General features: G+C 45.4%; 1 protein-coding gene across 7 annotated transcripts in view; it reads left to right on the top strand.

Annotated features, from left to right (window-relative positions):
* The window catches only part of CASK (calcium/calmodulin dependent serine protein kinase), a 226110-nt gene that overhangs the window by 144596 nt on the left and 54926 nt on the right, over positions 1-26588 (top strand). For all 7 annotated transcript variants that reach the window (XM_084870108.1, XM_084870112.1, XM_084870110.1 and 4 more), the window contains exons 6-10: positions 3011-3113; positions 7460-7635; positions 10400-10522; positions 11455-11538; positions 19142-19241. In XM_084870108.1, the coding sequence (XP_084726234.1) occupies positions 3011-3113; positions 7460-7635; positions 10400-10522; positions 11455-11538; positions 19142-19241 (586 nt within the window). The remainder of the gene's footprint in view (positions 1-3010; positions 3114-7459; positions 7636-10399; positions 10523-11454; positions 11539-19141; positions 19242-26588) is intronic.

Genomic DNA, 26588 nt, shown 5'->3' with positions numbered 1-26588 from the left:
ACTAATGAGTTTGCCGACCACTGAGCCAGGCAGAAGGGGGACTGCGGGGTACAAACACACATCACGCTGATTTGTCTCACTTCCAATCCATGACCACAGACCTCAAGTGAAGCCATGTGCTGCCAGTCTTGCTGTATTCCCGAGCCCGGGCTTCTCTAAGTATGGCTCCAGGCCAGCGGCATCAACGTCACTCAGGAGCTTGTTAAAAACGCATATTCTTTTTTTAAAAAATGTATTTTATTGATTCTTTACAGAGAGAAAGGGAGAGAAATAGAGAGCTAGAAACATCAATGAGAGAGAAACATGGACCAGCTGCCTCCTGCACTCACCCCACCCCCTCCACTGGGGATGTGCCCACAACCAAGGTACATGCCCTTGACCGAATTGACCCGGGACCCTTGAGTCCACAGGCCTACGTGCTATCCACTGAGCCACACCGGCCAGAGTAAAAAATGCACATTCTTAATTTCATCCCAGACCTGATGAATCAGGGCCTGCGCGGGTGGGGCCAGCAAGGCTGTGGGATGCTGATGGTATCGTTTGAAGGTAAACCGCCTTAGTCAGCTGACGCTCCTGCCCTTTGAAAATCCTTTCACACCTTCTCTCTCCTCACGGCCAGCAGGCGCCTGCCCTTTCCCACTCACACTTGATAATCACTTCTTATTTTGAAGTGAATGGAAAGTAGAAGTGCTCGGAAGGGAATTCCTCATCTACATCCACACCTGCCTGCATCCGCAGGTGCCCCTGCACCAGCCACTGTGCATTACGCCCCATTCCCTCTCTCCTGGGAATGTATTCCCTCTCTCAGAATCTTCCCAGCAGCACACAGATGCCTCTGTTTAAAAACAAAAGTCTGGCCAGTGTAGCTCAGTGGTTGAGAGTCAGCCTATGAACCAGGAGGTCAGGGTTCAATTCCTGGTCAGGGCAGGTGCCCAGGGTTGTAGGCTCCATCCTCAGTGGGGGGCGTGCAGGAGGCAGCCGATCCATGCTTCTCTCTCATCATGGATGTTTCTCTCTCTCGAACTCTCTCTCTCTCTCTCTCTCTCTCTCAAACTCTCTCTCTCTCTCGAACTCCCTGAAATCCAGAAAAATATATATTAAAAAATAAAAAACAAAATTCCATGCTAGCTGGGGTCAATGCGGAAATAGGGGACATATGTAATACTTTCAATAATAATTTTTTTTTTAACTTCCCTGAAAATCTCTAGATACCGATAGCTACCCATGAGAAGGGAGAGGTTGGGAATGAGGAGAGGGGATAAAAACTAGACCTCTCTAAATGGTATTTGTTTACAGTTTTCACTTTGAACTATGCACATCTATACTAATAAAAGGGTGATATGCTAATTAGATCGGGTCAACCAGCCATCTTCTGGACATCCGACTTCCTTCCTGACAAAGCCATGGTGGTGGGGGCCAAGGCAGAGGCCGTTAGGTGTGAGATCAGGCTGGCAGGGGAGGGCAGTTAGGGGCGATCAGAAAGGCAGAGGGGTTAGGGGCAATCAGGCAGGCAGACAGAGGCAGTGAGGGGCCATCAGGTGGGCAGGCAGGTGAACAGTTAGGAGCCAGCAGTCCCAGGTTGTGAGAGGGATGTCAGACTGCTGGTTTAGAACCTAAGATGGGGCTGAGGAAGGGTTTTAAGGGAAACAGCTGTTGGACATCCCCCAAGGGGTCCCTGATTGGAGAGGGTGCAGGCTGGCCTGAGGGACCCTCCCCCCCATGCACAAATTTCATGCACCGGGCCTCTAGTATTTTACATAATTAAAATACCAAATTAGGTCAGCATCTAATTGAAACAAATTGAGCTCACCGTGTAAGAAATCAAAAGCGTAACCACAAGAATTCTTTTGAGTGACTTGAAAGTAGGGTGGGGTTGCTTCTACATCATTTTAAGCTCACAGAAAAATTCTAAGGCTGGTACAAAATTGCAGACTCCTTTCACTCAGGTTACCCGGATGTTAACATTTTCCCACTTTTCTTTTATCTTTCTCAGTCTCTCACTCCCATCTAGCTCTATCTACCTCTTTATATATTTCCTCAAAATAAGACATTCTCTTCATAGGTACAGTCCAATGATCAAAGTCATGGAATTTCTATTGAAAGACTACTCTGATATAATTGATAGGTCGTTTTCCAGTTTCTTCTTCCCACTTCTGGTTTCTCACCTCCCTTTCCCACAGAGAGGGGGCGGGGCCCGGGAGAAGGGGGCCTAGCAAGGACAGGGCATTCCCTAGGCGCCAGACCAGTTGCAGTCCTTGGATCTGACTCTTCTTACTTCGGGGTGACACGAAGCAAGAAGAGAAAGGATGGCGGAAGGGTGGACAAAAAAAGGCCATCAGTCTCCCCTGAAGCACAAGGTGTCAGAGCTATTTTTTCCTTAAACAAATGGAGACTACTCAAAGGAAGAGAACATTACATGAAAAAGGCAAAAAAATATATATCTTTCTTAAGCATCTGTGCTTCCTGAGTAATTCCTTTTTTTAATTTATTTTTTATATGTTTGTATTGATTTCAGAGAGGAAGGGAGAGGGAGAGAGAGAGAAACATCAATGAAGAGAGAGAATCATGGATCAGCTGCCTCCCGCACGCCCCACACTGGGGATCAAACCCACAACCTGGGCATGTGCCCTTGACCAGAATCGAAGCATGACCTCCTAGTTCATGGATTGATGCTCAACCACTGAGAGCCACACCCATCAGGTTTAATTTACTTTTAATTACAGTTGACACGCAATATTATATTAGATCCGTGATTAGGATCCTAAGTAATTCTTAGCACCATACCCTAATCTTGGAAGCAGATAATTCCTGGGAAATATTAGAACAGGTAAGTCTTTGGAGAAGTCAGCTAGAAGTGAGACTAAGACAAATAATTCAAGTACCCAAGATAATTCCAGAAGTTTCTAAAGTATTACTTTATCGTCACATTACTCAGTTTTGCGTAAATTGAATTGTTCTTGTTCCTGTTAAATTAATCCTCATCTCTGGTGTGTTTGCCTTTTTCTTTCAGCCCCACTGTGTTCTCCTCGCCTCCAAAGAAAACTCGGCACCTGTCAAACTTGGGGGCTTCGGGGTAGCTATTCAGTTAGGAGAGTCCGGACTTGTAGCTGGAGGTAAGAACACTTTTCAAAAATATTCTTTGAAACCCAGTCACTTTTAGGCTGATGGAAAACTTTCAAACTAAATATTAGCCTCTCTTCAATGTTTTCATACCCCATTGCATTCTATCCCACCAAAGTGCCATTGTATAGTTTGTTTTGTTTTCATTGTATAGTTTTGAATTTAATAACTCTGTAGTCATAACTAGAATTTTAGTCCCTTATGAATAAGCTGTCTTTTTTTTTAATATTTCTATTGATTTCAGAGAGGAAGGAATAGGGAGAGACAGAGAGAAACATCATGATGAGAGAAAATCATGGATCGGCTGCCTCCTGCATGTACCACATTGGGGATTGAGTCCGCAACCCGGGCCTGTGCCCTGACAGGGAATCGAACCCTGACCTCCTGGTTTGTGGGTTGACGTTCAACCACTGACCCACACCGGCTGGGATAGGCTTTTTATTCTTTGTACCTCCAGCACTAACAGAGAAGAGACCCTACATACAGAGATTAAAACAATGTTGGAAGAATTTGATATTTGAGGCAACGTGACTTTTAAGGTTGAACTGAGTAGACGAAGCGAAATAAAGAATGTAGGGATTATGTACCTTCAGGCATACACTGATGGCTAATGTTTCATTTCATGCTGTTTTGCTTTTGCATTTGTCAGAGTACTGCTCCAGCCCTGATCTGTGTATTTGGGAAGAGCAAGCAGAAACGAATGCAAACTAATTTTATTATTAGCCAAAGCAAAACATAACTAGAAGATTTCCAGGCCAGACAACAACGAAAAGCTAAAATAGTGACTTCACTAGTGTACAGGGGTGGATGCTAATCACAGGTTCCAGTATTCGGGCTTCTGTTTATGCCTTTAATGCCCTCTTGTTTTTAGTTCCGTTCCTTAGTTGCAGATTGCTTAGGTCAGTGTTTTTCAACCTTTTTTGGGCAAAGGCACACTTGTTTCATGAAAAACATCACGAGGCACACCACCATTAGAAAATGTTAAAAAATTTAACTCTGTGCCTATATTGACTATATATAAAGTAATTCTCTTGAATAGGAATCAAATAAACACAAAGAAAGTATTTTATAATTACTTTATTATGAAATATTAAGTAAACAAAATAGTGAAAAATTATAAAATTCTTGTCTTGTCTGCACCTACGGCACACCAGGCAACATCTCGCGGCACACTAGTGTGCCGCGGAACAGCGGTTGAAAAACGCTGGCTTAGGTCTCCATTCTAGAAGCTTTCCTTCTTCTAGTCATTTCCTTCTACTTTCTCTCTCTCAATGCTGCCAGCCTTCCCAAAGAGGAAACATGGCAAATATCAATAGCTCCATTTTTGTTGGTGGCGGTAATCCTCACCCGAGGGTATTTTTCCATTGATGTTTAGAGAGAGAGGAAGGGAGAAGGAGAGGGAGAGAGAGAGAGACATAGATGGGAGAAAGACACATCAATTAGTTGCCTCCTGCACGCACCCCAACCAGGGCTGGGGAACCTGAAACCGAGGTACGTGCCTTCGACCAAAGTTGAACCCAGGACTCTTCAGTCTGCCAGCCAACACTCTATCCACTGAGCCAAACTAGGACAATGGCACCTTTTTAAACCTGACTTCTTTCAAGAATGTTCATAGTACATTCAAATGCCTGGCCAATTATAAATATCAAAATAATAATGTTGCACAAGATACTTTATTTCATTTCTTTTTTATTTTATTTGTTGATTTTTAGGGAGAGAGAAACATCAATTTGTTGTTCCAGCCATTCATGCATTCATTGGTTGATTTTTTTAATAAGTTTTGTTTTAAGTGTGTTTTTATTGCTTTGAGAGAGAGAAAGTGAGAGAGAGATTTATGAGAGAGAGAAACATCTATTGGCTGCCTCCCGCACGAACCCTAACTGGGGATCAAACCCACAATCTGGGCATGTGCCAAAGCAAAACATAACTAGAAAATTATGGAATTTTTATGGAATGGTACCAGCTACTTGTCAGTGCACGGGACATTGTTCTACCCACTGAGCCACAGCTACCAGGGCCATCGGGGACGAGCCTGCAAGCTTGATGGGTCGGAACAGGGCTGCCACCAGCTTCACTCCCCAGGTGACATGTCATTCACTGTCATTGAGACGTCAGCACAGCAGCAACACAGACCACTTCTGCCCGTGAGCCAGGAGTCAGCACTCAGTCCTTCAGTCATCTCTTTCCCACATTGTCCTCTAATAGACAGGCATGTTCTCCTGTGTCTGTCCCATACAGTGAGCGCCATTTATATGTATGTGTCACGGTTCGATTCTGGGTCAGGGCACAGGCCCCAGTTACGGGCACATCCTCAGTAGGAGGTGTGCAGGAGGCAGCTGATCGATGTTTCTCTCTCATTGATGTTTCTAGCTCTCTACCCCTCTCCCTTCCTCTCTGTAAAAAATCAATGAAATATATTTTTTTAAAAAGAAAGAAAAAGAAAAGCTTAAACTATGTGCAACAACTGTGTGAGAGGAGGTGGGAGATGGGAGGAAGGTGACCAGGTTTGGGTGTGTGAAGACCCCAGTCCTACAATATTGCAGAGGTAGCTGTCCACAGCCATTCCCTCCATGGGCTTCTGGGCAATGAGGTCATTGTATTATCAGAAAATATGACATTTAAATATTTAAATGGTTATCTGATGCAGATCATGTACAGTGACATTTCACTTGGTTTGGTGACTGGCTTCCTGTTCTTAGAATTTTGTGGTCAAAGTCACAAAATCAAGTGACCGCAAAGCAGGAAAAGTTAAGAGAGAGCGAACAAGGAGTTCCGTGACGTCCATGTGTATTAAAGGTTGCCTCCAGTCCTTTTACCTGCTACCGATCCGCACAAAACCCAAAGGATCGTCCCTATAGTTCTTCCTGCCAGTCTTGCCTTCTGTCATCTACAAGCAAATTCTTAAACCAAAATGCTTGCATCTTCCCCAAGATGCACCCTCATTCTCCACATCAGGGTGGACTTCCGTGCAGATAAGCAGAGAGAACCGCCCCCCCCCCGGGTGCCTGGGGCTGTCCACTGTGGCTCCACCTAATCCCTAAGCGAGGCCCCCACTCTGAGGTGCGTGGGCCTTTCCTGTGTGGGAAATGTAGGAGGTCAGCTGCATTGCCCAGCACCGTGCAGATGGGCATCAGGTACCATGGTCTCTCGCCCTGCGCGTCCCTCCTCACGCCTGTCCAGAGGAACCAAGTGACTCTCCAGCAGCCCCGCCCTGGCCAGGCTGTCACCAAGGTTGGCAGCTTAGGGCTCAGCGCTTCAGCTTCTCTGTGTTACGTGAGGGAGCAAAATGGGGCCAGGCGGGAAAAACTATTTCCTTCTAACCGTGGTTTTCACTGAGCTACTGTACATCTTCAATGAAACTGGTTTCACTCTCTGGACCCTGACTTAATCGCCTTGATTATGGAGGAGGGAGGAGAGCCATGATGGTCTGCAGCAAGGAGCAGCCCCAGCACACAGACTGGGGGTGGCTCTGGCAATCTCCAGCCCAGCTGACTTTGACAGTCACTACCAGGGCTTTTTGATACACTAGAGGCCCAATACATGAAGATTCGTGCAAGAATGGGCCTTCCTTCCCCTGGCTGCTGGCACAGCCTTCCCTCGGCCGGAGCGCCTTTTAGCGTTCCCACGCTGCCCAGAGGCCCTGTGCAGCTGGGGTGCTCAGTGTCTGCATATGCAAATTAAGCCACCATCTTTGTTGTGTTAATTTGCATACTCACTCCTGATTGACTGGTGGGTGTCGTGAAGGTACAGTTAATTTGCATCTTACTCTTTTATTAGTGTAGATTCTCAGCTGCATCAGCAGATCTCTAAGGTCTTTTTTTTTTTTTTTTTTTTTTTTTTAATCCTCACCAGAGGATATTTTTCCATTGATTTTTAGAGAGAGTGGAAGGGAGGTGGGGAAACCGGGCAGGGGATCAAACCTGCATCTGAGGCACGTGCCCTTGTCCAGAATCGAATGTGGGACCCTTTGGTCCACAGGCTGATGCTCTAGCCACTGACTTTTTAATTCTGAATCACAGTTCTGAGCTCTAGATAAAGTATTATGCAATGTTCAAAGTAAAAATGATCTTGGACTCCATATGATGAGAGAGAGAGAGAGAGAGAGAGAGAGAGAGAGAGAGAGAGAGAGAGAGAGGGAAAGAGAAGAAAGAGGGGGGACTGGGTCTGTTCCCTCCCACAGTAACTTCCCTCCAGGTACAAGCCTGTCAATCTCCAGTAGGAAAAACTTTTCATTCCAATTGTTATTGTTCAGTTCTTTTCCGTTTACAGCTGGGGTTGGGGCGAGCTTGCTTTGCCTAAATACTTTTCCTTGATGTTGTTGCTGTTGCTTTCATTGTAGGACGCGTCGGGACACCTCATTTTATGGCCCCGGAAGTTGTCAAAAGAGAGCCTTATGGGAAGCCTGTGGACGTGTGGGGCTGCGGCGTGATCCTCTTCATCCTGCTCAGTGGCTGCCTGCCCTTTTACGGAACCAAGGAGCGGCTGTTCGAAGGCATCATCAAAGGCAAATACAAGGTGCTGTGCGGGATGGCTGGCTTTGTCCGTGGACAGGCAGTGGTTCTGGAAATATGTTTTGAAGTCGCTGTCTGTCTTTGGGTGACATGATTGTCATGTCGACCCCACGTCGGAGAAACAGTCACACCTTGGGGGCGGATGTGGACAGGAAACCACATGTACTCTCTACGGGTTTCTGAGAGTGAAGCATCGCTTTCTTTGTTCAAGAAGTGCAGAGTCATTCCTGGCGTCATCAGGGGTGACGGGCTGGGAGGGTGCCCATGGGAACCACAGAGGAGTGTATCCGGGTACCAGACCCGCAGCTGATGTCGGGAAAGTCCTTTTTCTTCCCATTCTTACTACAACCTGTACTTTCTGCTCAACAGAACGCTCTGTCATTTTCTTACAGATTTCTCTAACTACGCTCCAAAACTGGGAGGCCCCTAAGTTTTCTGTTCAATTCTCCTTTTTTATCTTTGTTGTGGAAAGTATTCTATATGTCCCCCTTTCCCCCGTTGACCCCTTCTAGCCCCCACCCCCATCCTAGGCCCTCACCACCCTATTATCTGTGTCCATGGGTTATGTGTGTGTGCACGCGCGCGCGCGTGTGTGTGTGTGTGTGTGTGTGTGTGTGTGTGTCCGCATACAAGTTCTTTGATCAACCTCTTACCACCCACCTTCAGGACAAACCAGCCGGCCCCCACCCATGCACCAGGCCTCTATACTAATAAAAGGGTAATATGCTAATTAGACTGGAAGACCTCCCAGGAGGCCTTCCGGATGTTCTTCTGGACAGAGCCATGGTCGTGGGGCCGAGGTAGAGGCGGTTAGAGGCCAAGAGGGGAGGGCAGTTGTGGGTGATCACGCTGGTGGGGGGTGGGGCCGTTGGGGGTAAGCAGACCAACAGGGGGCCGTTGGGGGCAAGCAGGCCGTCAGTGGGGGGCAGTTGGAGGTGATCAGGACAGGGGGTGGGGCAGTTTGGAGTGAGCAGGCCAGTGGGGAGGCAAGGTGGATGTGAGCAGGCTAGAAGGGGGTGCAGTTTGGAGTGAGCAAACTGGCAGGGGAGGCAGTTGGGGGTGATCAGGCTGGCGGGGGGGGGGGGCATTTGGGGCAGGCCGGCGGCAAGGGGCAGTTGGGGGTGAGCAGGCTGGCAGGCAGAGTGGTTAGGGGCAATCAGGCAGGCAGGTGAGCAGTTAGGAGCCAGTAGTCCCGGATTGCTGCCAGTTTAGGCCCAAACTCTAAAATGGCAGTAGGACATCCTTCTAGGGGTCCCAGATTGGAGAGGGTGCAGGCCGGGCTGAGGAATGCCCACCCACCCCACCCCCGTGCATGATTTTCATGCATTGGGCCACTAGTTTGCTAATAATAAAGCCCTTCCTTTGTGTCTATTCAGTTGTTTCCAAGGCAATGTGCTTCATTCCAGCAGCTTCTGGTATTCAATTGCATCTATATTTAAAGCATTTAATAGTATATTCATTTCTTTGTAAGAAACTGGGACCGTTCACACATGTACAGAAGTTACATGATTTTAAAAGTCCCCATTTTCACTTTCGTAGTAAGTCAGCTGGATGGTGGCATCATTCCTGTACCTGCAGGCTGGAAGCTTTGAGGTTAATAACACATTTACACCTTCACTTGACCAGCCTCACCTCTTGCATCTATCCCTGACTTTCCTTACAAAAGCCGCAGGCTCTCCACAGTGCAGTGTGAAGTAGAACATCATCGCTACCATCAGTGATGGGCCTCGTGCATTTTTTTAAAAGTATTCTGTGCTATGATCTGTCAGCACTGTGTCTACACTTTTTATTAGGGAAAATTTCAAACAAACAAAAGCCATGGAGAGAACAGTCTGATGAAACCCAGCTCCAATGCTTATCACCGTTCAGCCCGTCTTATTTTGTCCGTCTTCCACATCCTACTAGATTATTTTGAAGCAGATCTCAAAAATATCGTTTTCTCATGCGGGGGTTCTTAACTGAACTGTTATCAAAATCCTGACCTCTGTGGGTATTTCAAGAAATTGTTATGCTATCTCTCAAATATAGTACATTTATGTTATCGTCGTTTATAAAGTACTCCTGGTCTGAAGTTATTTTAATTTAACTTGTTATTCACATTTGCTAGCTTGATTTTTTTAGTAGATATGAGAAAATGCTGTTGAACTGCATTGTAGGCTAACATTTAATTTCAATTAACTTTTTTTCCAATTATAGTTGACATTCAATTTTTTTCAATATTGTTTCATACTAGTGGCCCTGCACACAAATCCATGCACCAGTAGCTCGCCAGTAGCTCTCCGCCTGCTGCCCCGCCCCTCAAAGCTTGCTGCCCTGCCCCCTCCTGTAGCTCTCTGCTACCTGCTTGTAGCTCGCGGCCCCACCCTCCTGCTGATCCGTGATCCAGTCGTTATGCGGTCAGTTGTCACGCTTCATGGCCTAATGACCATTTGCATATTACATGTGTGTTATATAGGATCAGCTGCAGGTGTGTAGCATAGTGATCAGTTATATAATTTATGAAGTGATTCCCCCTAGCTATTGGTAACTACCAATTTTTATTCTTAATCTCTTCACCCTTTTCTCCCAGCACCCCAACCTCCCCCTCCTCTGGCAGCCTTCAGGGTATTCTCTGTGTCTATGATTCTGTCCAATCAACTTCTTTATAAAGGACAAAAATGTATTTCCCAAATGCAGGAGGCACAGTCATGGCCACGGGGAGGGATATTAAATGGCAGTGGCTCTGCCTTCTCACTGGGATTCACTGTCCTGTCTGTCCTCCTCCGCAGATGAATCCGAGGCAGTGGAGCCACATCTCGGAAAGTGCCAAAGACCTCGTGCGCCGCATGCTGATGCTCGACCCAGCTGAGCGGATCACCGTCTACGAGGCCCTGAACCACCCCTGGCTCAAGGTACAGAGCCCACAGTGGCCCCCCGCCCGTGGTGGGGACACTCCCAGCCACAGCAGAGCCTGCTCTCCAAGGTGGCCCTCCGCACCTTGTCACTTTTCTGAGCATCATTCAGACGGTCTGTTCATGCTGCTCCTGCACATCCTCTGTGCAAACATCGGGGTTCAGCCCAGCTGGCATGCTCCCTAGTTGAGTGGTGACCTATGAACCAGGAGGTCAGGGTTCGATTCCCAGTCATACCTGGTGGCAGGTCCAATCTCTACTAGGGGGCGTGCAGGAGGCAGCCGATCCATGGTTCTTTTTCATCATTGATGTTTCTCTCTCATCATTGATGTTTCTCTCTCTCTCCCTCTCCCTTTCTCGGGTGAGGATTAAGAAAAAAACAACAAAAAAAAGAACTTTCTCACTTTCTTAACATTTTAACGGGCTGCCCTAAAAGAATGCTCTCCTACTGGACAAAGTCACAAAGAACCATCATCCATTAGGGACAGAAGGGGGATGTGGAATCAGGTGGCCTTGAAGTTTGTTCTAGTTCGAAGATACTGTGGTTTTTCAATCCAAGTATTCCTCACACTCAGAATGCGGGCTCGGGGATGAAGTTAATTTTCAATTGCTCATTTTAACCGACAAGATCATGTCCAAGATAACTTCAGACCTTAATCACCATAGGCTTAGTTATTTTAGCCATCTATCTGAAAATTATGGCTTATTTCAGTCTTTTATCATTGCTGAAAATAAAGTATTATTTTTCTCTTCGTTTTGCTCTTCATATGCCTCATTTGAGAATGTTTATCAGAATCATGGAATAAAATCTCATCTCCTACAATTCAATCTGGTTCACATTTGAGAATTTGGGCTTTCTCATTTGTTTTAGGTTAAGCTTCTTCACTTTTTTAAACAGTTATGGATGTTCGTTGTCCTTCTCGTTTTTATAGGAGAGAGATCGTTATGCCTACAAGATTCATCTTCCGGAAACAGTAGAGCAGCTGAGGAAATTCAATGCAAGGAGGAAACTAAAGGTAAATCAAAGAAATCGTCAAAACGCCACACATTCCCGGCCAGCATGGCTCAGGGGTTGAGCATCCATCCACCTATGAACCAGGAGGTCAGGGTTCCATATGTGGTCAGGGCACATGCCGAGTTGTGGGCTTGATCCCCAGTAGGGGGCGTGCGGGAGGCAGCTGATCCATGATTCTCTCTCCTCATTGATGTTTCTCTCTCTCTCCCTCTCCCTCCTCTCTGAAATCAATAAATATATATGTATTTTAAAAGCCAGACATGCAGTGGATGATCATGTTTGTATTCTGATCTGGGGCCCATGAATATATCCTAGTGCTGACCGTTGTTTTTCTAGCTAACTTTTCAGTTCCAAAAATGACCACCATTTCAATAAGATTTTGGTTTTTTAAATCATGTACGGTAATCCCTAAGTATGAATCTATACACTGAGTTATATTAAGTGAGGAAAAGTCATATTTTAAATTTGTATTATGTTTCAAATTCATAGCAGAGATAAAATTCCTTTAAAAATAGTAACTGACTTATTATCCATTGTTATTGAAGGTGAATCTAGGCCCCATTTTCTCAAACTGGCTCTTTTCTCTTTGTTTTAAATAATTATTAAGAAGTTTCCCAAGACTTGCATTTCTTAGCTTTGATATACATCTGAACCAGGGTAGCCTGCGAAAGAAAAACATCTTATTATCCAAAGGTGAATTTTGGTCAGCTTTGTTGTTATTGTTGTTGTTATTGTTCTGTTTTGTTTTTGTTTTTGTTTTATTCCTCACCCGAGGATATTTTTCCATGATTTTTAGAGAGAGTGGAAAGGAGGAAGCAGGCAGAGAGAGAGAGAGAAACCTCAATGTGAGAGAGACTCATTAATTGGTTGCCTGCCATGTGCTTCCCCACCACGGTGGTGGATCAATCCTGCAGCCCAGGTATGTGCCCTTGACCGAGAATCAAGCCCATGCCCCTTTGGTTTGCAGGGCCCATGCTCTAACCACTGGGCAAACCAGCTAGGGCTGGTCGTCTGTTTTTGAAGTCACTTCTCCCCGCCCCAGGAAACATTACTTATGCTCCATTCTCAATTCTTCCCTAAAGTCTGCTTAACCCTGATGTTGGCTTTGGCCTGTGCGCCGTTCTCAGTCTGTACACATCCAGGCCTTTCGCTCTGTGGCTCAGGTTCGCCCATCCCAAGGGCCACAGGCTTGGGCCCGAAATAGCCCACGTGGTGACTAAGATGCATTTGGCCGGAGCCGCGCTGTCACAGCAGAAAGCAGTCATGTGCACTGACCACATCCCTCTGCGGGGGTATTTCAAGCTTCCTGACCCGCCGACCAGCCTGGAATCGGGAACATCAGCAGAGACTCAGCCCCTTGGGGAAAGCAGCCCCCTAGGAAGTCCCCCCCTCTTCTGCAATCGCCCTGCCTCCCACAGCCCCCCCCCCATGCTTCTCCCATTCAGACACTGAGGTCCGCCTGCCCCCATGGAGAGGGTTAAAGGGAAGTTCCCCGAGAGCAGGGAGAGCTGCTTCTGCTCTGAGTCAGAGGGGAACTGCTATTGTTAGTGGTGGGAAGAGAGGGAGCGCAGCATTGTGGGAAAGGGAGCTCTGGAGCGCCATGGCCTGAGCTGGCACCTGGCTCTGACACCTACAAGCCGTATAGACTTGAGCACGTTATTTCCATTCTCTGGGCCTCGACTTCCTGATCTGTAAAATGGGGATAATGCCCTGGCCGGTGTGGCTCAGTGGATAGAGGGTTGGCTTGCAAACTGAAGGCTCCCAGGTTTGATTCCGGTCAAGAGCATGTACCTTGGTTGCAGGCATATCCCCGGTGGGAGGTGTGCAGGAGGCAGCTGATCAATGTTTCTAACTATCCCTCTCCCTTCCTCTCTGTAAAAAAATCAATGAAATAAATACATACATACATACATACATAAATAAATAAATAGGGGATACTGATAATAGTTAACTCAGAGGGTTGTGAGGTTTTAATGAAGACATGACAGCAGTTAGCAGAGCACAAAGCAGTCAGAAGTGTTCCGTAGATTTACTTGCTAATCACTATTATTGTTGTTATTGTTTTATTATTATTTTAATGGTAATACCGTTGATCTGATACCCTATACAATTAAGCAAGAAGACAAAGTAAGAGGCAGCCTGATTGGAAAGAAAGTAAAAGTGTCTTTGTTTATTGATGGCATGAGTCTGCATATAGAAAAATCCCAAGGAATCTTCCAGAAACTATTAGGAATAAGTTTAGCAAGGTTACAGGATACCAGATCACTGGGTTGCACACTTTAAAATGGTTACTTTTATGTTATGTGAATTTCACATAACCCAATTTTGTGTGCTGTGTGATAAAATATTCTTTTTTTTAAAATGCTTTTATTGATTTGAGAGAGGAAAGGAGAGGCATAGAGTACAAGAAACATTGACCGGCTGCCTCCTGCACACCTCCTACTGGGGATCAAGCCCGCAACCCGGGCATGTGTCCTGACAGGGAATCGAATCGGTGACCTCTTGGTTCATGGGTCGATGCTCAACCACTGAGCCATACCGACCGGGCACAAAATATGCTTAACTACTGGCTTTCACTGTGGCACCCTCGAGGGATGGGACACATTCCCATAATAACAGCTGCTCACTGCCCCGCTCGGCTCATCTGAGACCCCACTTCCTCCCTCAGCCCAGGCACACAGGCTGGAGGGCTGTGTGTTTACCGGAAAAGCTCCATGAGTGATTCTGACCTGCCCACCATATTGGGCACAAACTGTAAGGGTTCTACACAAATCCACCATATGCCCATGCCGTAATTTAGTGACCCGGTGGGTAGACTCGGAGATGGGTGCCCGTTTTCCATGGCTCGGGCTGTTTCCATCAGCAAACCCTTGTATAACTCTGATGACATTCTTAGGGTGAGTACTCTGCTACTGGAATTGTTGGCATCAAAGTGTGCACATGTGTTTTAGATTTTTTTTATGTGTTTGTGTTTATTTTAGAGAGAGGGGAGGGAGAGGGGAAAACACTAGTGTGAGAGAGAAACATTGATGGGTTGCCTCCGTTATGCACCCCAACTGGGGACGGAACCTGTAACCTGGGCATGTGTCCTGATCGGGAACCAAACAGGTTACCTTTCAGATGAGGTTGAACCAACTGAGCCACGCCAGCCAGGGCTGCATTTAAGATTATTATTTTTTTAATATATTGTATTGATTTTTTTACCGAGAGGAAGGGAGAGGGATAGAGAGCTAGAAACACCAATGAGAGAGAAACATCCATCAGCTGCCTCCTACACACCTCCTACTGGGAATGTGCCCGCAACCAAGGTCCATGCCCCTGACCGGAATCAAACCTGGGACCCTTCAGTCCACAGGCCGGCACTCTATCCACTGAGCCAAACTGGTTAGAGCTGTATTTAAGATTTTTTATCGCTATAAATAACTTGCCCTCCAAAAGGCTTACACCCAACAGGTGTTTTGGTAGCAAGTTATTGTTTTTTCAACCTTTTTCTCATTCAGAAAGTTTTGCTCCATCCAGAATATTAAACAGTACTCACTTCGCTGAAATTTCAAGACAATCACTCAGTACGGTTATAGTAGTATCAACGCTCTACCATCAGAAGATGTTTCTTTCCACGGCTGTACTTCCATTTTGGCATTTCACCTCCATGGCACACGACAGGCAACAACAAATCCCTAATGAGAACATGACGTGGATAAATAGAAAGCATTCACCTCATTTTCAGACTGTTTCAAACTAGATTTCCCACCCCCCCACAGTTATGGAACCCTGCATGTGATTTGAATTACCATCATACACTTCTTTTTCTTTATCTTATCATTTTATTTGGCATCTGTGAACGGTGATGGAAAATTCCTTTTCCTCATTTTGGCTACCAGACATATGTCATATGTTGGTTTGGGAGGGTGCCCTTTTATTTACTTCCATTTTTTAAAAATCCTCAGGAAACAATATTCTAGAAACAATACTTCCTCTAATGAACTGCCCAGGCCTGAGACTAGATAGGACAAGGATCCTATTTGTCACAGTGAATTATCGGGGTGCCTGGGACAGACTGCCACCCAGATCTAGAAGGCCTGTGAGCTGTGTGTCTTAAGGGGGCACCCCTTGCTCTAACCCTGGCTGTCACGTGCTTGAAGGAGTTGCTAAGCAAGATGCGGGGGTGGAGAGAGGGAAGGTCTGTGGTGTGTGAGCTTGTCTCCCTAGCGAAGGGGCTCAGGAGTGAGTCTGTTCTAGAAATCGTCCCCTTTACTTCAAGAATCATTTCTATATTTAGCGAGCAAATCCCCCTGCAGTGAAGTATGTTGAAGAAATTCTGTATAAATAGAAACGACAGTCTGTATTTGGGTAGGTTTGCTGCAGGCCGTTCAGGCCATGGTGAACTGAATCCACGTGATTGAATGTCAGGGACAACATCATGTATTCCTTGTATATAGAGAAAGTGAGGGAGGTGTCTGATCTCTGATGACTTTCTACAATTTTCTTTTATTGGTTTTGCAAATTGCAAAAGTATCGTCTGCATGCATCTCTGACTTTCCAATGCATTGGTCTCTGGGCTCCTGAAAGTGCGTGAACTTGGGCTGACACTAACCACTGTGCAAAACCAGCCAGGGCTAATATTAATAAACTAGAGGCCCGGTGCACAAAAGTTTGCTTAGGAACACTGTTTTCCAGGACTTCATAGACTTGCACCACCCAGTGCAGCAGCCACCAGCTGTGTGTAGCTACTTACATTTTAATTTTAATCCTATATAATAAAAGCCTAATATGCTAAGTTTCTGGTCATCCAGTCAACTAATCAAAGCATAATATGCTAATGATACGCTAAGGCCGCTCAACCGCTCACTATGACATGCACTGACCACCAGGGGGCAGATGCCTCAACTGTTAGGTTAGCTTGCTGCTGGGGTCCAGCCTATTGGGACTGAGCGAGATGGATTGGACATGCCCTGGAGCCCTCCCGCAGTCCCTCCCCAGCTGGCCAACCTCCCATGTCCCTCCCTGGCCCTGATCGTGCATTGATGGTGTCCGTTGGCCTGGCCTGCACTGTCTCGCAATCCAGGATCCCTCGGGTGATGTTGGAGAACCTGTTTCAGCCTGAACCCGCGCAGGTCAGGCCGAGGGACCCCACTGGTGTTCAAATTTGTACACCGGGCCTCCAGTTTATTAATAATAGCCCTGGTTTGTTTTGCTCAGTGGTTAGTGTCAGCCCAAGGTCTGAAGGATCTTGGGTTAGGTCCCAGTCAAGGGCATGTACCTCAGTTGCAGGCTTGCTCCCCAGTCCCAGTTGGGGCTCGAGGCTCGTGCAGGAGACAACTGATTGATGTGTCTCTCTCACATCAATGTTTCTCTCACTCGTCTCTCCCCCTCCCTTCTATTTAGGATCTAATTCTTGCGTGTAATCAAGTGAAATCCTTGGACTGACTTTGCTGCCTCTAGATTATCTCTGTTCAGCCTTGCCCTCTCCCAGTTTAAGGCCCTGGGATGGGCTTCCCCCCCTCGGTACATGATGTGCCTGTGGGTTACCTGGCAACCTGAGTACAAAGCCAGTTATTCTACATCTCACACTGTGTGTCTTGTATTGAGACTTGTTAGAAGGTACCTGCCCTTGTGGCTAGCAGATGTCATAGTGTCTGAGCTCAGCTGGGGGCACCAAAGATGGAGTACGTGTTGGTGTTTTGCTCTTGTCTTCAAGGCAGCCACATATCTGTGTTCAACTCTCTCGTTCCTAACTTACTAACTGCCTCCTTAAGTGCATGGAGTAGTTGAACTTAGCAGAAGTCTGAGCTAAGTATTTTCTTGTTTTCACTTCCTTAAATGAGACAAAGAATCATTTAGCAGCCTACATTCCATTTGGATGGTTGGCACATGAGCTATAACTATGAACAAGTTAAGAATTTATTATTTGTAGTTGTCTTTTTCTTTGAGTTTAGAATCTGCCTTCTCCTTTTTGGATGAATTTGCTCAGTAGAAAATTGCATCTTTAATATTAGTTGTCTTAACATATTATGAATAATTTTCTTTACTCAAATTGATCTTTTACTCTCAAAACAAAAGTAGACCTACTAAATTAGATAGAATTTTTTTTTAATCTAGGATTTAATAAAGAAGGCAGTTTAATAACTTCTTGTATAATATCTGAGCTCTTTAATAACTATAGGGGTTAGCAAACTATGAACTGAGGTCCAAATCTGGAACACCACCTATTTTTACATATAAAGTTTTATTGAAACACAGCATGTACATTGATGTATGTATTGTCTATGGCTGCTTTCACACTATAATGGCAGAGTTGAATAGTTACAACATAAAATATATGACCTTCAACCCTAAAATATTTACTCTCTGGCCCTTTACAGAAAAAAAAAAAAAAAAAAAAGGTTGTTGACCCTGGTATAGTAAAAACCCTTGATTTGGAGAGAGTAGAGGACCTCAATTCTGTCTACTCTTGGTTTTATCTCAAAGTTGGCAGCAACATTAACAGTTTGCTAAGCCTCTCTGAACCTCAGTTTCCTCATCTGCAAAAATGAGTCTTTTAGAATTAATCATCTCTAAGCTTGACTCTCAAACTAATAAAATTCTATCTTATCTAATAAAAAAGTAATATGCTAATTAGACCGGATAGCCGGATGTCCTTCTAGATGAAGCTGTGGTGGTGGGGGCCAAGGCAGAGGTGGTTAGAGGCAATCAGGCAGGCAGACGAGTAATTAGGGGTGATCAGGCAGGCAAGAAAGAGTGGTTAGGGATGATCAGGCAGACAGGCAAGTGGTTAGGGGCTATGAGGCAAGAAGGCAGAGCGGTTAGGGGTGATCAGGCAGGCAGGCAATTGGGCCTGCGGGATCAGGCCTAAACCAGCAGTCGGATATCCCCCGAGGGGTCCCGGATTGCAAGAGGGTACAGGCCAGGCTGAGGGACACCCCCTCCCACACAAGCACAAATTTCATGCACCAGGCCTCTAGTAAGTCTATAAAGAGTCTTGGAACAATTTTGCTGATTTGCTAATAGCTTTGTGTTGAAAATTTAAACCACACGCAGTCACTAAGTTTAGGAAACTAAATAAACAAAACTAGCCATACAACGATAAATTAGGGACTTGCTGCTATTGTTTGAAAAGAATTTACCTCTCAGGGCCCTTTTACATAGTGCTTTCTTAAGAGTATAAGTACTTCTAGATCTTTCACGTCAGTGCTAAGAGACTGAATTGGACTTCATGTGGATATAAAAATAAAGCATCTCTAAAATTTTAGTTTCAGTGGGTGGGAAGCATGGTTTGATTCAGAAAAATTCCGTTCCCACCCAGCTTTTAGGGAACATATGTCATATGTGAAGTGAAATAACCATTAACTGTGGAAAGAAGAACTCGTCGTTCTCATCAAATTCCACGTAAGAGCCTCTCATGCATTAACCCTCGACTTCGAGAAATCAAAAACGTTACCTGGAATGCTACCCCTGAGATCACTTCTCTGGTTTCTGTTCTTCCCTTTTCTAGTTGTCGTGTCCTCTATAATTGGCTTTTCTAAATAACCCTTAAGTAAGCATTTGTTCATTAATTTTTATATTTATGTATTTGTTTTTGGTTTTTTTTCATCTCTTTGCTTCAGGGTGCAGTCCTAGCAGCTGTGTCGAGTCACAAATTCAACTCATTCTATGGGGACCCCCCTGAAGAGTTGCCCGATTTCTCCGAAGACCCTACCTCCTCAGGTAACGGCCATTCATCCATCCGCCAATATGAATCATTTGGTGTCTACATCCTTTCTCTTCCATCGGATTCGGCCATTTTCCGTGGAACTAGTCAGATCCTCTGAGTGATTCTAAGGAAGTCTGGCAGCAACCAAACACCATCCACACGTGGCCAGTTCCTTTTAATGTCACTTTTTCTTTTCACCTCAGAATGCTTCTCCCCTTCTGCCACTCCAGACCCAGGTTGCACTTCATGCATCCGCCATTGTGGTCCATCTTTCTGGATCTTTCTGATTATCTTGGACCTCAGAAAAAGTGCTGCTGTAAGATTCCCCTCCCCCCGCCCCCCATCAACCATAACAGATCAGGCTTTGCCACAACACTGCTTTTAATTGAGTCTTTCCGTATAAAGCTGTCTTGTGAGTTATCTCTTGAAACAATTTCCAGGTTCTTCTCTTTTTTTAAAGTCTCTAACAGGTGTATTCAAGCATTCACGGGAGAAGAACATAGAAGAGTTACCTATTTCGATGAAATGTATGTGTAGATATTCCTGAAAAACCCACCAGTGTTCACAAAATTATATTATAAAATTAGAGGCCCGGTGCACAAAATTCGTGCAAAAGTAGGCCTTCCTTCCCCTGCTGCTGGCACCGGCTTCCCTCTGGCACCCGGGACCGGCTTTCCTTGCAGTCCTGGCTTCGTCTGGAAGGATGTCTGCTCTAATTAGCATATTACGCTTTTATTCTTATAGATGCTCAGATTTTTATCTTACCAGTGAGAAATTCTCAAGTATCACTTCCTAAAAATCCATGGGATCCATATATATGGATATATAAATGCATGTGTGATAGTTTTTGATTTCATTTATGTATTTCTTTATTAATTTAACAACTGACTCATATATCCTCTGCCCTCTGCCTTTCCTTCTTTCATTAAAGCCCCTCAGTGTTTGCCACGTGGTCAATTTTGCACCGTTGGGTTGATTTTTATACCCTCGACCTGGCTCATTCAATGTTCATAGATAACCATGGGATTCCGGGCCCTTCTTGAAGCATGAATTGCTTATCCTTCCCTGTTGCAACCATGGGCATCAGGCAGCACGTGTGCTTCTCCCCTCTGTTCATCCATGTGCACACATGCCTCCACCTTGTGCAGAACAGCAGGCTCACGGGTCCCCTTGCATCAGCTCTACAGGGTTGGGCAAAAGCAGGCTTACAGATGTAGTACATGAAACACAGGGTTTATTCTCATGTTGTTGTTTATTAACTAGAGGCCCAGTGCATGAAATTCGTGCAAGAGTAGGCCTTCCTTCCCCCCGGCTTCCCTCTGGCACTCGGGACCCAGGCTTCCCTCACAGCCCCGGCTTTTTCCAGAAGGTCATCCGGTCTAATTAGCACATTACACTTTTATTATTATAGATTGCTGTGTTCTTTTCTATATGAACAACTCGACACCTACTTTTGCCCGCCCTGTAGTTCCTCATTTTGACTTCTACCAACTGGGATGTGACCCTTCCTCCTCTGAGTGTAGGTGATTTCCAGAACTCTCAGAAATGGGATCTTAGAGAAGAGACTGAGGAGAAGGCTGGCCGTCTTCCTCTTGTTCTGGCTTGGGAATGCCCAGAGCCCCTCCCACGGGGAGGCAAGGCCCTGGAGGGGTTTGTGGACATGGTCCCGGGGCTCCCCCTAGTTCCCTGTCAGTCCTTTCGTTCCCCTCACCTATAGCTCTTTGTTGTTCCTTACCTCGGACCCTCTTTCTCTTCTCCTCACACTTGGTTTATTTTTTTATTTTTTTAATCCTTTTGTTGTTGTTTGCTTGTTTAATTCAAAGATCAGTTTTTTGTTGTTGTTGTTGTTTTTATTGATATCATAGAGAAAAGGAGAGGGAGAGAGAGAAAAACATCCATGATGAGAGAGAATCATAGATTAGCTGTCTCCTGCATGCCCCCTACTGGGGATGGAGCCTGCAACCTGGGCCTGTGCCCTTGACCAGAATCGAACCGTGACCTCCTGGTTCCTAGGTTGACACTCAACCACTGAGCCACACCAGCCAGGCCTCACACTCAGTTTGCAGTGGGCCCTGTCTCCGGGGAGCAGCTCCAGTAATGGTCTATGTTTACTGGGACTACATGGCCTGGTCACATACTGGGGCTGTGTTTGGAGTTTTTAGAGCAAAGCCTCTAACACCATCTTCGTTTTAGAGATGGACCTGCAGAGCAGGGCGGCCCCTATCTGGCTGCATGGCCCTGACCGCTCACGCATCCCCTTCAGAGCATCCTTAGCTCCAGCTCCCTGCCCTCCCCGGGCCAGGAAAGCAGGCCTTTCCTTCCAGGCATGCGCACTTCCTGTTACATTCACTGCTGTGGCCCCACATGTTCTGTCTCCCAGTATGGGCTCCACCCGGTGTGCCTGAGACACTGTGATTCCAGTGCTTGCTCTTTAAGCAAAAGGGACATTTCTTACCCTGACCGGCAGTGAGCCCTCCAGCCCAAGCCTGAATTAGTCGCTCAGTTTCCCTTTCCTACGGTCACACCCTTTTTTGTGTGTGGACTTTGTGGGGTTTTTGTTTGTTTGTTTGTTTTTGTCTTTTTTTTAATTCCTGGATCTTAATGATCTTGTAAGCACTCTTTGTCTTCATCTGATGTGCTAAATGCCTCCCAAATATGTTTAGCCAGCACTGCCAGGTGCCGCCAATCAAAGAGAAAAGAATGGCCCTGACCGGTGTGGCTCAGTGGATAGAGCATAGGCTTTTGGCCTGAAGGGTTCCAGGTTCAATTCCGGTCAAGGCCATGTATCTTGGTTGCGGGCACATCCCCAGTGGGGAGTGTGCAGGAGGCAGTTGATCGATATTTCTCTCTCATTAATGTTTCTAGCTCTCTATCCCTCTCCCTTCCTCTCTGTAATATAATATATATTTTTAAAAAGAGAGAAAAGAATGATTATGTAGTACGCATGCCTGACCTACCCTAAATGAGGAGGGAATTTTTATCTAATTAGACGTCAAAGACCGAAGAAATTTGGAGAAAATTCGAGTATTTTCCTAACTCTCCCATGGCTGTCAGAAACTATCCGGATGTCCCTTGAATTAATTTCTGAAAGGAAGCCTGTGGAGATGTGGGGGGTGGGAGAAGCCCCGTGGAGATGGGGGTGGGGGGACTGCTTTATCAGCGTGTTGATCACAGCGCTGCCAGCAGCTTCCTTCCTGCAGCCCGAGCGTTACCTTTCCCAAAGTAACTCACTTTTATTTTCCTCTCCTCCTTCCTTTGGAAGATGCTCATTCATTTAAACCCGAAATTCCTCTCTGTTTCATGCCAACCCTTACATTCTGCACCATTGTCTTAAGTTCCCAGCGTTGTCCTTGCCAGTGTATCTGTTCCATTTGCATGCGTTTGTTTACAGCACAAAACAGAGCACATCAAAGTTCAAGTTCCTCTAAGCTCATGAGAGAAAGAAAACTCACCCTAAAGCAGGAGCTTGGGGTCGGGGAGGGGATAAGAAGGGAGCAGGGGGGTTAGAGGACAGTGTAAGGTCACCATTGCCCTTTCTGATAGACGGTTTTCCATCTTACCTAAGGCCTTTCTGTTCTTCCTCTGAAATGATCACAAATGCTAGGGACTTAGATGTTTTTTAATGACCTGCTTCGCAAAATGAAGAGCTAACAATCCTATTTTGGTCCCCCCAAAATTCTACTTCAATTTGCAATTTTAAAAAAGAGAGAGAGAGAGAGAGATAATCTAACAGGTGTAAGAGCACTGCTGACACGGTAGAGCAATTTTATATGCGATTCTCTTCTATTTTGATTATTCAAATTTGTTGGTTAATGTATTTGCCCGAATTTGTTTCATTTAATCTTCTGCTGGACTGTATATTGCAGCTTTGCTACTTGGTAACCCCACGTGGACATGCTCTGTTCTCCTCAGAGGGCAGAATCAGAACCCAGCACCCGGAGGGCTGACACCCCCCCAGTCCCACTGAATGTGCTCGGGCCGCGGGGCTGTGTGTGGCTTGGTAACCTGCTTGCTCTAAACTCATACTGTTTGTCGTTTGTCCATACGCTGCCCTCCTCCTAGGACTTCTAGCCGCCGAAAGTAGGTACCCCTTCGTTTTCCTCTGAGGTTGCTCTTGGATGTGAAAGTACTGGCTTTGCATGGTTCACATCGGCTTGACGTTTGCCTCGCTGGCTGTCTGTGTTTCGGTATTTAATTTCGAATTTTAACACTGCCGGGTCACAGCTTCAAAACGTGGGCGTGTTGATTTTCTGAGGCGTTGTTATAGAAATAATACGAACTCCTCGCTTCTGATCTCAGAGGACAAAGAGGCAGTGTTAAAATTTTACCTGCGTTTAATATGATTTCACAGATGAGTTTCAAGCACAAACATTCATTCCGGGGGAAGGGTAACATTTTACTTTATCGTTTGCTTTCAAGAACACTGCGGGTAAGTGAATTTGCCTTTGACACTCACATAATCTGCGAGCGGTTTTTATTACTTTCTCTTGTTGACTCTCTTTTCAGTTTATTAACATTGAGCTGTGAAATGAAATACTGAATTCCTGTCTCTTAACAACTTTTACCTCCAGAAAGAACATTTATTTACAATCATGTAATGTGTAGATTTTAATTACAGAGGGATGTGATTTGAGTATAAAAATATGAAAGTAAAAGGTATGTAAGAAATGACACACACACACGCGTACCAGTAAAACTAAGGCAATCTGAATAAGGTAGGCACGTTGTATCTGCTTGTACTATTACACTGTTGTTTTGTAAAATCTTCCCAGCCGAGAAACTGAGCCAGGTGTACAAGAGATCCCTGTATTAAGTCTTAAAACTGCACATGGCTCCATCATTATCTCCATAACAATTCCAGCTAAAAGCAAAGAATAAACATTTGCTCTTTGATTTCAGCTGGAATTGTTCTGGAGATAATTTTAGAGTTTTCCTTCATGTTGTGCTTACTGGAGGGAAAGTGTATAAGAGACAGAGATAAATTAGGAAGTCTGGAGGCTCATAATTGAATTCATTGGCATGTTTGCGTTACATTAGTTGTAGCTCAGATTCTAGCTGATTTAACCGAGTCCTCTGCCACTTAGCAACGGGGTGCATACTGGGAAATGTGTTCTAAGGCCATGCGGTCGCTGTGCACACACTCAGTGCACTTACATACCTGGGTGGCAGGGCCTCCAGGTCACTTTATGTGACGGGCAGCACAGCGGGTCCATGTCAACCAGCATCGCCACAGATATGTGAGGAATGCGCTGCCACACAACATCATGATAGCTACATGCCTAGGCAGTGGGAACGTAAAGCTCCATTCTATCTGTGGGGCCACCGCTGTGTATGTGGTCTGTCATTAACCTAATGTTAAGTGGTGCACGACTCCTAACACTCTCACCGTGTATTATCTGCTGCTGTATAATGAATAAGGGCAAAGCAGTGCTTATCTTCTCACAGTTTCTATGGGCACAGAAACTGCCCAGGTGCTGCAAATAAGAGAGAAAAGCATGATCATGTAATGTGCATGTCTGATCACCTACCCTAAATGAAGAGGGAATTTTCATTAACTTAAAATGAGATTGCAGTCAAGCTGGCGTTCAGAGCTGCAGTCTCACATGAAGGCCCAATCGGGGTGGGAGAGAGGGGTCCTCTTCCAGGCTCACTCACGTGGTTGTTGGCTGCCTTCAGCTCCTCGCTGGCTGTTGGGCCTATTCGTAGGGCTGCTCACAGCACAGAATGCTCCCTCAACATGAATGATGAGAGAAGGACAAAGGGAAGAGGGAGAACTGGAGAGAGAAGCCACGGTCTTTATAACCTAATCTTGGAAGTGACGTCCTATCACTTCTGTCCTATTCCATTCTTTACAAGTGAGTAAGTCCAAGCTACACTCCAGGGAAGGGTTGCTTGTACAAAAGCATGGCCAGCAGGAGGCAGGGATGTCGGAGAGCATCTTCGGGGCTGCCTGTCACATCCAAGTTAACGGTTATTGACGTGTAAGACTCTTCCCACTTGTAAACTAAGCCCTAGTTTATAGGTCGACGCTCAACCACTGAGCCATGGCGCTGGGCTATTTTAATCAACTTCTACCTAGATTATATATCAGCAGTATAAGTGAAGTTGGAAAAAAAAACACAATAAAAATTAGATAAGATTGCACTAAAATCACTGAGTGAAAATTATTATTAGGTTTCAATGGTATCTGTTGAATTTTTTTTTTAATATACAAATTTTTTCTTCGTTGGTGTTTTTGTCATTGCAGTTCCATAAGTCCAGAAGTTTAGAACTGGCTTTAGTAACTTCATAACGCTCGAGTCCTCTACTTGTGCTGTTGATGGTGTACTGGGGTTAGGTGTTCCCTGGAACATTTGGGACTAATTTCTTCATATCGTCTCTTGCTTTCCAAGGCTTTCAGGAAAGGATGATGAATGAGCTGGCCTTGAACTCATTTCCAGATTTTTTTTCCTACTCAGAACAAACGAAAAGCCCTGAAAAGAGCAGGTAGAAGGAAGTGGATTAGGTTAATACCTTTTCAGAAACAGCGGGGAAAATGAGGATTGATTTCTGCCTTGTACCTTTTTATCCCATTCACATCCACTTAATGTTTTCAGTGAAAGAATACCAATAGCCTGGTGTCTGTAATTATTCAAAAGTAAAAGGTAGCCACAGTCCCTTCAACAGTGAATGGTCAGACTGTGGTACATGCATGCCATGGGATACTACCCAACATTAAAAAGAATTAAATTAGCCCTGCTGGTGTGGCTCAGTGGTTGAGCGTCCACCTATGAACCAAGAGGTCATGGTTCGACTCCAGGTCAGGGCACATGCCAGATTGTGGGCTTCATTCCCAGTGTGGGGAGTGCAGGAGGCAGCCAATCCATGATTCTCCCTCATCACTGATGTTTCTAGCTCTCTTTTTCCCTTTTTCTTTCTCTCTCAAGTCAATAAAAATATATATTTTTTTAAATAAAAGGATTAAATTATTGATACACGCAACAACCTGGATGAATCTCCAGAGAATTATCCTGGGCCAAAAAAGCCAATCCCAAAAGGTTACATACTGTGTGTTTCATTGATATAGCATCTTTGAAATGACCAAAGTATAGACATGAAGAACAGATTGGTAGTTGCCTGGGGTTAGGAGGGAGGGAAATGAATGTGCCTTTAAAAGGTGGTGATGGGAATATTCTGTAGCCTGACTTGTATCAGTGTCAGTGTCCCCGTTGTGGTGTTGTATGACAGTTCCCCAAGATGGTACCATTGAGGGAGCCTGGGGGAGCGCATGTGAGATCTCTCTGTATTGTTTCTTACAACTGGATGTGAATCGCAAAGAAAAAGGGGGGAAAAATCAAATTTAAAAAAAAAAAATGGCCACA

Source organism: Pipistrellus hanaki (genome assembly GCF_964339955.1).
Source record: "Pipistrellus hanaki genome assembly, chromosome: X".
Lineage (NCBI taxonomy): Eukaryota > Metazoa > Chordata > Mammalia > Chiroptera > Vespertilionidae > Pipistrellus > Pipistrellus hanaki.
This window is presented reverse-complemented; position numbering and strand designations above follow the sequence as displayed.